The 14,453-nt window shown below is 34.8% G+C and overlaps 1 protein-coding gene across 1 annotated transcript in view; it reads left to right on the top strand.

Moving 5' to 3' along the window:
• The window catches only part of LOC107601743 (scavenger receptor cysteine-rich type 1 protein M160), a 26,517-nt gene extending 12,289 nt beyond the window's left edge, over positions 1 to 14,228 (top strand). The window contains exons 10-15 of the mRNA XM_016294028.1: positions 8,435 to 8,740; positions 9,252 to 9,545; positions 11,433 to 11,699; positions 11,958 to 12,245; positions 13,283 to 13,435; positions 13,531 to 14,228. Of these exons, the coding sequence (XP_016149514.1) occupies positions 8,435 to 8,740; positions 9,252 to 9,545; positions 11,433 to 11,699; positions 11,958 to 12,245; positions 13,283 to 13,435; positions 13,531 to 13,745 (1,523 nt within the window). The 3' untranslated portion in view covers positions 13,746 to 14,228. The remainder of the gene's footprint in view (positions 1 to 8,434; positions 8,741 to 9,251; positions 9,546 to 11,432; positions 11,700 to 11,957; positions 12,246 to 13,282; positions 13,436 to 13,530) is intronic.
• The last annotated feature ends 225 nt before the right edge of the window (positions 14,229 to 14,453 follow it).

Here is a 14,453-nt window from a genome sequence, read left to right as displayed (position 1 = left end):
CACCAAATACACAAAATAATGTTCTTTTTAGCAAGGTCATATGACCCCTTTAATGAAATACAACAAAATAGAACATAAATAGTGTATTGGAGTGTATCTTCGATGATACCTCTAAGTTAATCATTATCTGTATTTTGCTGTGATTGAATAGCAGTTTCTCTCTGCAGATGATGAGGTTGTAGGATGTGACAGCATCTGAAATGCACAATTGAGTTTAGATATACAGTGTGTCTACTTTAATTTGTTTATATGAAAACAATTGTTTATGAAGGTTGTTCACAATGTTGAAAGGAAAAAGTAATATAAAGTCAAGGGATAGCTTGGTATGTTTATGCATAACCCCTAGTAATAAAAATATCTAACATGGACCAAAAATTCAATATCTTTGTTACTTAGTGAAGAAGAGGAGAGTATCCTTAACTGAATAGAGCTGGTCACACTTACATGTTCTCTTAAACTAAAAAGAGAAAAGACATAGGAAATCAATTAGCATTTGAAAGTTATAATTTATAGACATTTTAAGAAATTAATTATTTACCTGATGAGAGTGTGTTGACAGTCTGTGTATTTGGATGGCTGAGCTCCAAAAAATCAGTAATGAGGCATCTTAGAGTGTAGCCTCGGTTAAGGTTTTACATTAAAACAACAACAATAACCACAACAGCAGCATGTTGTGTGAATTATGTTTTTATTGGCATGCAAAATGATCAGTGCTCTTAACAACAGTTATTAGCTGAATACATTAATGAATGACAATTGACATTGAACATGAATAAATACATAAATAAGTAAAACAAAATAAGAACAAAAAATAGATGTGATGAAGACCAAGTTTCAGTGAAACAATCACAATCCAATCAATATGATGCCTTAAAGTCCATCATTTTGGTGTGATTAAGTGGCGATTTTTCTCTGCAGATAGGTTGTGGGATGTGATACATCTGAAATACTCAATTGAGTTTAGAGATACAGTGTGTCCATGTGTTTATGTAAAAACAATTATGTTTATGAAGGCCAAAAGCAAAAATGGACAGTATGTGAGCCCTTCACAATCTTAAAAGAAAAAAGTGATATAAAGTCATGGGATAGTTTTAATATTTTTTGTGACTGGGTATGTTTATACATAAACCGAAAGTAATAATTAAATAAATCTAACAATATGAATTATACATTCATTTTCTCTTTTACTTACGTAGTGGAGAAGAGGAGATAAGTTTCCACAGCTGCACACACTTATATGTGACCAAAAACAAAACAAAAAAGATAAGAACATGTTTGTTTGTTTGGAAGCCAGTTACATTTTTAAGTTAAATTTGTAATTACATTTTACATTTTTCTGAAATTAATCGCGATTAATCCCTAACATTAAAGTTTTTAAATATACTTTTATATTGCAATAATTTCACATTCAATCTTCAAATTAATGTACAAACAACAAAGACAGTATATTTTTGAATATTTGTTTAGTGGCATCTTTTTTTATGACTGAAGGCCAGTATCAATGATACCAATACTGATTTCTTTATAAAATTGCCCCCCCCTGCCCCTAATATTTAACCATTGACTATAACCAACAAAGACAGTATATTTTTGAATATTTGTTTAGTGACATCTTTTTTTATGACTGAAGGCCAGTATCAATGATACCAATACTGATTTCTTTATAAAATTGCCCCCCCTGCCCCTAATATTTAACCATTGACTATAACCATTCAACATTACAATATAATTGAGAGCTATCAATTTTAACATTTATTAGACTTGAAAAAATAACTTCTAATTTAAGTGAACTTAAAGGGTTAGTTCACCTAAAAATGAAAATTAGCCCACAAATTACTTATCCTGAAGTCATCCTAGGTGTATATGACTTTCTTCTTTCAGACAAACAGTCGGAGTTATATTAAAAATTGTCTTTGATCTTTCAAGCTGTTTCATGGCACTCAGCGGGTGTTGCATGCATCAGTCCAAAAGAAGTTCAATAAAAAAGCGCCCATCCATAAAAAAAAGTATCTCACGCGGCTCTGGGGTGTGAACAAAGGCCTTCTGTAGCGAATCGATGCGTTTTTGTATGAAAAATCCATATTCAAAACTTAATAATCACTTTAATGTAGCTTGCGCCAACAGTTGTACACGGAAGCAGCTCCGGGCGGATGTCGTATGAGTTCAGCGTTGCGCATGCGCCGGTGAGTCGTGAAAACCAACGTTTGTTAACTGGAGCAAAGGAAGCAAAGTTTCCTTACTTTAGCAAAGGAAAACCAGTCTCCTCTTGGCTTATATCGAAATCCTCTGACATTCTTCTTTACAAATCCTCGTTTTGTACTTTTAATTAGTGACCGGTGTTTTGTTTTGATCTCTCCCCTGCGCTTCCTCGTTCGTCACTTCTGAGCGGCGCATGCGCAACGCCGACCTCATACGTCATCTGCCCGGAACTGCTTCTTTTGGACTGATGCATGCAACACCCGCTGAGTGCCATGAAACAGCTTGAAAGATCAAAGACAATTTTTTATATAACTCCGACTGGATTCGTCTGAAAGAAGAAAGTCATATACACACCTAGGATGACTTGAGGGTGAGTCATTTGTGGGCTAATGTTTATTTTTGGGTGAACTAACCCTTTAAAACAATCTTCACATAAACCCATTATAATGTCATATTTACCTGTGCCCTTCAGCAGAAATATATTGAAATTGATTGAAGTTATCAAACACTAAATTCTAAATTAAATATAGATGAATCCTTATAACTGTAAAAGCATTTTTCCTCTTTTTTTTCTTTGTCCTTTGATTAATAGACATAACAGCAGCTGGTTATTAGGTTGTTTTGGCTGTTATTTCTTTAAGAGCTACCGCTGCTGAACGTGATGCGGATCTGACATGCATTATATTTTCTCTCAAATCTTTTTACCTTTTCTGACCCACTTCAGGTCTTAAAGTCTCTATTAATGAGCTGACGAATTAAATCGGGTGTGTTAGATGAGTGAGACAGTGCTGGGCTGCTCCAGGACATTTTTGAAAACCATTTCAGAGACATGTTCTTAAATGTGACTCATATAAATTATATGACATGCATGCAAAGTTTTAAGGCAGCCTTATATATATTTGTATTATGCAATAGAAGAACAACAAATACAATTACAAAGACAAGAAAGAACAAAAGACAATAAGGGTTACAAACAATACTCCAAAGCATACTATGTTAGCTTATAAGATTTACACCATGAAAGAGTCTTACATGCAATAGAATTATTAGAGTTTCTTAAAGAGTTTACATATACTGTACATCAAAATCTTTCCTGAAAATAAAAAAGTAGGCAGTTTTCTTTGAAAATTTACACTTATGAATGTAAAATTTAGCAAGATATAGCAATAGATTAATAATAAATTTACACTGAGAAAGATCTAAATACTGTTGTTTTGTAGAACATCACAGTTATGTATGATATGGGAACGGTAGGGCCTGTAGATAGGGAGTACGTGTTATTTAATAAAAATTAGTGGTGTCAAAGTTAACGCGTTAACGCTGGAGATAATTTTTTTCAGTTTAGCTCAAGCGTTAACGCGTTAATTTTGACACCACTAATTTTTATTAAATAACACGTACTCCCTATCTACAGGCCCTACCGTTCCCATATCATACATAACTGTGATGTTCTACAAAACAACAGTTTGGGAAAAACAGTATGGGGCGTTTTCCCCCACTCTACCCTAACATGTGTGAAAATGGCAATGTTTAAAAAAAACTTACCACGTAAACCAAAAATTCGCAATCGATATGTCACTATTCAACAGTTTCTCTCAGACGCTGAAACTAAACTGTGTGAAAGTTTTTTCGACTGTACAGAGCGTATTAATATTTCATGAGTCAACTGTTGTTTAGTTTAAGACTGGTTGTCAAAAGATGCTCCTTACCGTTTCTACAGAATTATAAGTGTGAAATATTGTCAAACCCATGACTAAAATGGGCCTTAAGGGAAAAAGTTCCCCCAAAAATGAAAATTTGCTGAAAATGTACACCCTCAAGCCATCAAAGATGTAGATGAGTTTGTTTCTTCATGGAAACAAGTTGGTATAAATGTACCATTATTACATCCCTTGCTCACCAGTGGATCCTCTGCAATGAATGGGTGTCCTCAGAATGAGAATCCAAACAGCTGATAAAAGCAATAATAATCCACGGCACCCATTCACTGCAGAGGATCCACTGGTGATGTAATGCAAAATTTCTCCAGATCTGTTCCCATGAAGAAACTATTCCTTTATTACACTACCCAGGTGAAAAAAAGAGTATACTTGAATGCTATACTTGTATACTTGAAATAGACTTAAATACCAGCAAGTACATTTATAGTACATTTGAATTTTTTTGTGCTAAATAAAATTGTACACTAATTAAAAGTCTATTTCTACTTCAGTAGAACTTCGGTGAGATTGCAAAAGTATACCAAATACCACTGATTTTTAAATAGATTTTTAGTACATTGAAATAAAGTATACCACCGCAAAAATATTCAGAGGACTTTTATTAGTGTATTTCTAAAAAGCAGTGCTTTGAATTATTTAAAAATTAGTTGACTTTTATATAGTTATAGTTTAAATTAAATAGATTTTATTTAACATATATTAGTAAAGCAATAGTTATAAGTACATTTTCCCAACTGTACTACTTAATTACACTTGATATAAATACACTTTTTTTGTACAAGTGGTAAGTAAATAAATTTTTTTAGAGAGAGAAAGTATGTTAAAAGCACATTTTAGTTCATATTCATGGTGTCCCAAAATAGCACAGTTGGGTACATTTAAATGTTCTTAATCTTTATTATCTTCTTAGATTATCTCAAAGGGGGAGCAAAGGAAGCAAAGTTTCCTTACTTTAGCAAAGGAAAACCAGTCTCCTCTTGGCTTATATCGAAATCCTCTGACATTCTTCTTTACAAATCCTCGTTTTGTACTTTTAATTAGTGACCGGTGTTTTGTTTTGATCTCTCCCCTGCGCTTCCTCGTTCGTCACTTCTGAGCGGCGCATGCGCAACGCCGACCTCATACGTCATCTGCCCGGAACTGCTTCTTTTGGACTGATGCATGCAACACCCGCTGAGTGCCATGAAACAGCTTGAAAGATCAAAGACAATTTTTTATATAACTCCGACTGGATTCGTCTGAAAGAAGAAAGTCATATACACACCTAGGATGACTTGAGGGTGAGTCATTTGTGGGCTAATGTTTATTTTTGGGTGAACTAACCCTTTAAAACAATCTTCACATAAACCCATTATAATGTCATATTTACCTGTGCCCTTCAGCAGAAATATATTGAAATTGATTGAAGTTATCAAACACTAAATTCTAAATTAAATATAGATGAATCCTTATAACTGTAAAAGCATTTTTCCTCTTTTTTTTCTTTGTCCTTTGATTAATAGACATAACAGCAGCTGGTTATTAGGTTGTTTTGGCTGTTATTTCTTTAAGAGCTACCGCTGCTGAACGTGATGCGGATCTGACATGCATTATATTTTCTCTCAAATCTTTTTACCTTTTCTGACCCACTTCAGGTCTTAAAGTCTCTATTAATGAGCTGACGAATTAAATCGGGTGTGTTAGATGAGTGAGACAGTGCTGGGCTGCTCCAGGACATTTTTGAAAACCATTTCAGAGACATGTTCTTAAATGTGACTCATATAAATTATATGACATGCATGCAAAGTTTTAAGGCAGCCTTATATATATTTGTATTATGCAATAGAAGAACAACAAATACAATTACAAAGACAAGAAAGAACAAAAGACAATAAGGGTTACAAACAATACTCCAAAGCATACTATGTTAGCTTATAAGATTTACACCATGAAAGAGTCTTACATGCAATAGAATTATTAGAGTTTCTTAAAGAGTTTACATATACTGTACATCAAAATCTTTCCTGAAAATAAAAAAGTAGGCAGTTTTCTTTGAAAATTTACACTTATGAATGTAAAATTTAGCAAGATATAGCAATAGATTAATAATAAATTTACACTGAGAAAGATCTAAATTCAAGGAGTATAAATGCACTTCTTGTCAAGAGAAAAAGTGACAGAAGCAGCAGTTGTGAGTGGGGTGTGGCCAACCCTAGCCCCGCCCCTGCGTTAATTGCGTTAAATATTTTTAATGAGCTAAACTGAAAAAAATTATCTCCAGCGTTAACGCGTTAATTTTGACACCACTAATTTTTATTAAATAACACGTACTCCCTATCTACAGGCCCTACCGTTCCCATATCATACATAACTGTGATGTTCTACAAAACAACAGTTTGGGAAAAACAGTATGGGGCGTTTTCCCCCACTCTACCCTAACATGTGTGAAAATGGCAATGTTTAAAAAAAACTTACCACGTAAACCAAAAATTCGCAATCGATATGTCACTATTCAACAGTTTCTCTCAGACGCTGAAACTAAACTGTGTGAAAGTTTTTTCGACTGTACAGAGCGTATTAATATTTCATGAGTCAACTGTTGTTTAGTTTAAGACTGGTTGTCAAAAGATGCTCCTTACCGTTTCTACAGAATTATAAGTGTGAAATATTGTCAAACCCATGACTAAAATGGGCCTTAAGGGAAAAAGTTCCCCCAAAAATGAAAATTTGCTGAAAATGTACACCCTCAAGCCATCAAAGATGTAGATGAGTTTGTTTCTTCATGGAAACAAGTTGGTATAAATGTACCATTATTACATCCCTTGCTCACCAGTGGATCCTCTGCAATGAATGGGTGTCCTCAGAATGAGAATCCAAACAGCTGATAAAAGCAATAATAATCCACGGCACCCATTCACTGCAGAGGATCCACTGGTGATGTAATGCAAAATTTCTCCAGATCTGTTCCCATGAAGAAACTATTCCTTTATTACACTACCCAGGTGAAAAAAAGAGTATACTTGAATGCTATACTTGTATACTTGAAATAGACTTAAATACCAGCAAGTACATTTATAGTACATTTGAATTTTTTTGTGCTAAATAAAATTGTACACTAATTAAAAGTCTATTTCTACTTCAGTAGAACTTCGGTGAGATTGCAAAAGTATACCAAATACCACTGATTTTTAAATAGATTTTTAGTACATTGAAATAAAGTATACCACCGCAAAAATATTCAGAGGACTTTTATTAGTGTATTTCTAAAAAGCAGTGCTTTGAATTATTTAAAAATTAGTTGACTTTTATATAGTTATAGTTTAAATTAAATAGATTTTATTTAACATATATTAGTAAAGCAATAGTTATAAGTACATTTTCCCAACTGTACTACTTAATTACACTTGATATAAATACACTTTTTTTGTACAAGTGGTAAGTAAATAAATTTTTTAGAGAGAGAAAGTATGTTAAAAGCACATTTTAGTTCATATTCATGGTGTCCCAAAATAGCACAGTTGGGTACATTTAAATGTTCTTAATCTTTATTATCTTCTTAGATTATCTCAAAGGGGTCATATGATGCTATTTTAAAGATCATTATTTTGTGTATTTGGTGTAACAGAATATGTTGACATGCTTTAATGTTCAAAAAACACATTATTTTTCAAATACTGTACATTATTGTAGGTCCTCTATGCCCCGCCTCTCTCAAACGCTTCGTTTTCTACAAAGTCCCTCCTTTGACAAGCACAGTCTGCTCTGATTGGCCAGCTGACCCAGTGCATTGTGATTGGCCGAACATTGCAAGAACGCGTCGGAAATGTAACGCCCCTTACCGTCTGTTGTAAATAAATCTTAACCAATGATTCCTAATTGCATCTACTTCCGGAAGGCCAAATAAAGTGCTTTTGCTTTAGCACTGAAACACAGTGTCTCCCTGACATGGCTGCATCAACACGACTGCTGTTCCTGAAACCACGCCTTCTTTCTTTGCGTGCACATTTGGGCGGCATTATGCTAATATTTCCACATAGTGACCTAGATATGTGGGGGCGTGTTAGAACGAGCTGTTTTAGGTAGGCGTGGTTGACTCTTAATTTTTATAAAGAATATCTCTTTGGATTTGAGACTTTAGTCTTTGCAACTTTACAGATCTTCTTTATGCACCAAGAGCTTGTAACACTCCAAAGAGAAAGGAAAACTTGAAATCGCATCATATGACCCCTTTAAGAAGTGCTAAAGAATAATTTTTTGTATATTAAGTACAAAATTAGTGTGTGGAAATAGAACATTTTAAGTACTATACTTTTTTTTCACCATAATGTATAACATTGGAATAAATGCTATCCATTTAGTTTCCATCCATTTTCTGGGTCAATATTAAGACAAATGTTAGCATGTAAAAGTACATTTATTTCATCCACATTTTGGATGGCCTGAGGGTTAGCAAATTTAAATTTTGGGGTGAACTATTCCTTAAACACAATGTAAAATGCCATTTAATTAACATTTATTTGATACACTCTTCACAGACAGCGTCAAAGCTAGACTGGAGGATCCAAGAGACAAATGCGCTGGAAAAGTGTCACTGTTTTACGCTGGGAATTGGACACCCATCTGCCAAGACAGTCTTGATACAAACCTTAAAAATGCAATCTGCAAGGAACTATTTTGTGGGACGAGCATAAAGGACACATATGATTTGATTTCGCTTGAAGAGTCTAAATCCAGAGGACTATCAAGAATTACATGTCTGGATAGTGCCAACTCTGTTTCCAAATGTGACCTCAAAGGGATTTCAGAGAAAGAATGTATTGTTGGCTATCTGAAATGCACAGGTACTCACCTTTTTTATTTTTTTGCAGACTTGAAAACATTTCTCTTGTGAAGGAAATTTTTGTGATCTCAACTAAGTTTGATTTGTATCCTTTTGAGAACAAAAAGTTAGTTAGTGTGTTGCCATAACAGATTCATATGGACAAGGTGACTAGATGTCTATCTGAATGTAATAATAACCATAACAACCCATGACTTGAGTAACAACCTGAAGTAATCATAAATTAAATTTGCTTTGCCTATGGGTTTTCCTGAATTGCACATGAAGAACCAATTATGTTAGAGATAAATGGTGTCATAATGTCATCTTTGCCAAGAAGTCTTGGTTCTCCAATGCGGTCAGACAAGTCACCTGAGGATAATTTAACTTTTAAGGTTTGTCAGGTGCGTAGGGGGAATTTTTACCACACTCTCTAGGTGAGGTGTGTAGTTTCTGCAACTCCTCTGACCTTTGACCTCTGCTCCTGCACATGTGAAACAAGGTCTTTAATTTTTCTGCCCTTCATGTAACAGATTGGGAACGATTGCTCCTCTATAATAAGGAAGGTGAATGCAGTGGTCCAGTATATGGTCTGCGAGATGGGAACACACAGCAAGTCAGCGGGCTTGGATGGGGCAGAGAGGAAGGACAAAAGCTGTGCGAGTATCTACAGTGTGGAAATTACATATCACACTCCACTATAATCAAAAACACGAAAGACTGGTGGAAGAAGACCTATAATTGCTCAGGGAAGAATAATATTTGGGAATGCGAGAGCAATGATCAGCCCATCCAGAATCAGCAGCAGTTAAACATCCAGTGTGACCGTAGGAATGATCTCTTTCTTACTTTTGTTAGCAACACTTTCAACTCGAATTAAAGTATATGAACAGAATAGATATATAGATTAAAAAAGGCATTGCCAATTTAATTCTGAATCATTAATATACTATCACAGTTTTTATTAATCTTTTGAATGAGTTTTTATTTTAATATTTTCTTTATACTTCATAAAAATTCCAACTTTTTTATTTCAGCCACTTGCCAAGACAATATTTCTAATTTTCATTGTTTAACTTGTACTGTACTAAAACTACTAAAAAAATGCATCTCAATGAAACTAAAATCACACATACACATATAGTTTAATAACAAGTTGACTTTTATGGACCAAAGTGGAGGAACACTTATTTATTTATTGCAATTTAGTTCTAAAATTATATGGAGACTTTTCAAGAAACTACTAGTTTTTGAAACTAATAACAAATAAAACAATAAATAAAAAAATAATCATATAAATAAATATTAACTCTAACGAATTATTTTTACAGAAACATTAATAGAAGAACACGTCTTTTCCCAGAATGCTCTCAATGTGTTTAAAATAGACCCTAACAACATGGCAGCATTTTGCCCATTTATTTTAATATCCTTGGTTGCAGTTCAGTCATTCCCTTTTAAGATCCTGTACGCCTGCTAAACTGAACTGAAACAAACAGGAGTCAGTTCTTAAATGCTGAAGTTTTCTCAACCCTGCGCAAAGATTAATACTTAAAGGGATAGTTCACCCAAGAATGAAAATTTGATGTTTATCTGCTTACCCCCAGGGCATCCAAGATGTAGGTGACTTTGTTTCTTCAGTAGAACACATATGATGATTTTTAACTTTAACCGTTGCAGTCTATCAGTCGTATAATGCATGGCAATGGTAACAAAATCTATGAGAGTAAAAAAAATATGCACAGACAAATCCAAATTAAACCCTGTGGCTCGTGACGACACATTGATGTCCTAAGACACGAGACGATCAGTTTGTGCCCTGAAGGTATGGTTGATTGCTCTTCGGCTGGATATCAACACATCCTTTAACGTAAACTACACCAGAGCGCGTACACTCCTCACGCATCGGAAGCCGTGCGCGTGCCCAAAGACAGTTGGACATAGTGGTGTATTAGAGGTAAAAAATGATATAAATACTGGGTAACACTTTACTTGAAGGGGTGTGTATAAGACTGACATGACACCTTCATAATCATGACATGACACATGTCATGAATATGAAGGAGGTTTTATGCATGTTTATGACAACTGTCATTAAGTGTCATTCGCTCAGTTATGTCATTTTTAATGCAAATATGACATTATTTGACCTAACCCTAACCTAACACTACCCCTACCCTTACCCCTAACCATTGCCCATAACAAAGACATCTCAAACAATGTAATCTTTGCATTAAAAATTACATAACTGAGCGAATTACACTTAATGATAGTTGTCATAAACATGCATAAAAAAACCTTCATATTCATGACATGTGTCATGTCATGATTATGTAGGTATCATATCAGTCTTATGCACACCCCTTCAAGTAAAGTGTAATCAAATACGGTTCGGTTTCTCACACAAACCAATCGTTTCGTGTCTTAGGACATCAATGTGTCGTCACGAGCCACAGGGTTTAATTTGGATTTGTCTGTGCATATTTTTTTTACTCTCATAGATTTTGTTACCATTGCCATGCATTATACGACTGATAGACTGCAACGGTTAAAGTTAAAAATCATCATATGTGTTCTACTGAAGAAACAAAGTCACCTACATCTTGGATGCCCTGGGGGTAAGCAGATAAACATCAAATTTTCATTCTTGGCTGAACTATCCCTTTAACTTACAGTACAGAAATATCTGATTGTCTGATTTCACTCCTCTCCAGGTAAATCTCCGAACATTATGCTCTCAAACAACTGCACAGGCGAGGTGCTCATAGATAAAGAGCATGTTTGTGCATCCCAGTGGGATGATGGGATGTCCAACAAGTTATGTGACAGCCTCAATTGTGGTAAGGCCATCTACAGCTGGCCCACAGTCTCTGCTAAAAAAAATCGCATGCATTTCAGCTGCACTGGCAAGGAGACACTGGTGTGGCAGTGTGGCTTTAAAAATGACAGCTGTAAGAACATCCTCTCTGTGGCCTGCAAAGGTGAGTCATACACGTATTGTTGGACTGTAATTAGGACTGTTACTGTAGTTAAATAATGAATTGATGTTCAATTTCCCTTTGAAACATCCAGTTTTGTGGCTGTTAGTCAATTTTTGTTTGCTCATATGCATGTGTACTCCTAATTCTTGTTTACAGATAGATGCACGTTATATGAAATATTAAAAAGACTAGTCATATGCTTAGAATATGCTAAGTCGTGCTATACTTTCAATGACAGAAGTTATATTTGTATTGCAGATAGTGTTGAATTCGGCTCTACTGAGAAGTGTGGCGGGAAGCTTGGGATCAGGTATAAAGGGCAATGGGAATATGTCTGTGGAAAACTGACTGAGGCTGATACCAAGAAGGTTTGTGATGTGCTTAAGTGCAACGATAGTGGAGAACTACTGCTGGATGAACAGAAAATAGCAAAGGAAATAAAGGTGAAAATTGATTGCCCAAAAAACCATTACAAGATTTTTCAGTGCATGCACCATCTCAAAAAAGATAAATGCAGTCATGGACCTGCTGAAATCATATGTGAAGGTAAAAAGAAAAACACAGATGCCATACACTTTAATATAGGAAAATACGTTTTATTGTTCTGGGATAGGTTTTTCCAACCTGTGAAACTGTTTCATTAAAACTGCAGGTTATATTCCAAAAGGAGATAATTTTTCAGTGGGTCTGATATTGGGTCTGTTAGGAGGCGTGCTGGGGTTGCTGATTTTGTTTTTAATGTGGGCAAATCGGAAACGCCTACTTTTAGCCTGTGAGTATCACTTGCACCATGCAGAAAGACATTGTTCTGATTTGCAGATAAACAATATTTTTACATGATGAAGTTCAAAGTGATATTTGAAAGGCCTTCATCTTTTTAACCTGTTGGAGGCAGTGTTTCCCACTCCTTGTCTCACTGCACATCAAACAATAACCGGTAGAATTAATAGAAAGCATACTTTTCTACCTGTTTCTGTTTTTGCAGTAAGATATTATAGAAAAAAGAATGGCAAAGACGTCAACCCGGATGTGAATGAAATGGATAAGATGGATAGAGAGGACAGAGGTATACTGTATAATTGAATTATTATTATGTTGAACATTGTAAATATCGAGACATAAGCTAATGCTTTCCTTAATTGCAAAATGTTATTGTTATTATTTATTTATTTATTTTACTTTTGTATCTAATAAGTCAAAAGACAAAATCACTCTCGCACGCACACACACACACACACACACACACACACACACACAGAAAGATAGATAGATAGATAGATAGATAGATAGATAGAGGAAGATGTACAAAAACCAATAAGTTATATATTGATTATATGTATGTATGTATAGGTAAATAATGTTTTAAAACAGGTATTCACTCTTTTATTCATATTTTAATTATAAAATATTTACTTAAGCAAAGATTTATGCGCAAAACTGGAATATCGCATACAATTGATGGAAACAATTTAAAGAATCTAGAGGGGGAAAAAATGTAAAGGTGAATATATAATGTATAAATAAATTCATATAAATGTATATCTATTTATGTAAGAATAAATCATGTTTGGTTTCTCCAACAGGAGAGGAGGATGAATATGACAGAAAGACAGGTTCTTCTGGGACAGAATATGATGACATTGAGGGACAAGCCAATGGAATCTCTCCTTCTCAAACCCACCATGATGATGACCTCAACCTCCCTCTCCTTCCCAAGAGACCCGAGAACATTCTTGGTACATCACTCAAATTTACACCTCACTGTATGTGTGTGTGTGTGTGTGTGCCTTTATGGAAACGGTGCTGACCTTTTCCTTTGTGTTCTCATCAGATCAGGACACCTATGAATTGGAGATAGAGAAACAGGAGGACTATGATGATGTCGAGGCTGCAGCCAATGAAAATGCAGGGACGATATGCACACAAGCACATGTAGATGTAGACGTGGATGAAGGTGCAGATTCAGATTTAGATGCAGGTCTAGTTGCAAATGCAGATGCGGTATTGGTGACCACAGAGGTAGAAGTTCACGCTCCAGCAGAGTAATGAAGCAGCCAACGTGAGCAAATTGTTCTTTTAAGTTAATATTAATAAGATTGTATGTTCTTATATCAGTAGAATATTGGGAAGAAAATATGGATGAACAAATGCTGTTTAATGATGCTAGCTCTCAAGATGTATAAAAGAAGGGACACATTTGGAATAACAAAATCTTTAATTATCGTCACAACAGCGTATGAACTGATGGAAAGAGCTAATTTTTGTGCCGACAAACCAGTCAAACGTTTTGTCATTCTTTAGGTTTTGATGTGTAGTTTTGATCTGTGTGCTTTTAGTCTGTTAAAGCTTATGAGCAGGCCCACATGAACTCAGAAAACCTTGAAATTAAAATGTAATAACAGGTTATCGCTATCTTGTTCATTTGATTTGGTAATATCTTTTAAAAATTTACAAAATCAATGCTTTTAAAATTTTCAAGACCAGGTTACGCAATGTTATCACAAACAGGAGGCCAAAGTTCACTTGGTTCACCCAACAATTAAAATTTGCTGAAAATTTCCAACATGAGTTTGGTCACTACAGGTTTGGAAAAAAATGAGCATGACGTCACTTCACCAATGGATCCTCTGCTGTGAATGAGTGCTATCAGAATCCAAAAGTAATCCACTCGACTCCATCAATTAATGTCTTCTGAAGTGAAAAGATTCGTGTTTATAAAAAACAAATCCATCAAGAGATTTTTAACTTCAAATA

Source organism: Sinocyclocheilus grahami, unplaced genomic scaffold, assembly GCF_001515645.1.
Source record: "Sinocyclocheilus grahami isolate Dianchi unplaced genomic scaffold, SAMN03320097.WGS_v1.1 scaffold312.1, whole genome shotgun sequence".
NCBI lineage: Eukaryota > Metazoa > Chordata > Actinopteri > Cypriniformes > Cyprinidae > Sinocyclocheilus > Sinocyclocheilus grahami.
This window is presented reverse-complemented; position numbering and strand designations above follow the sequence as displayed.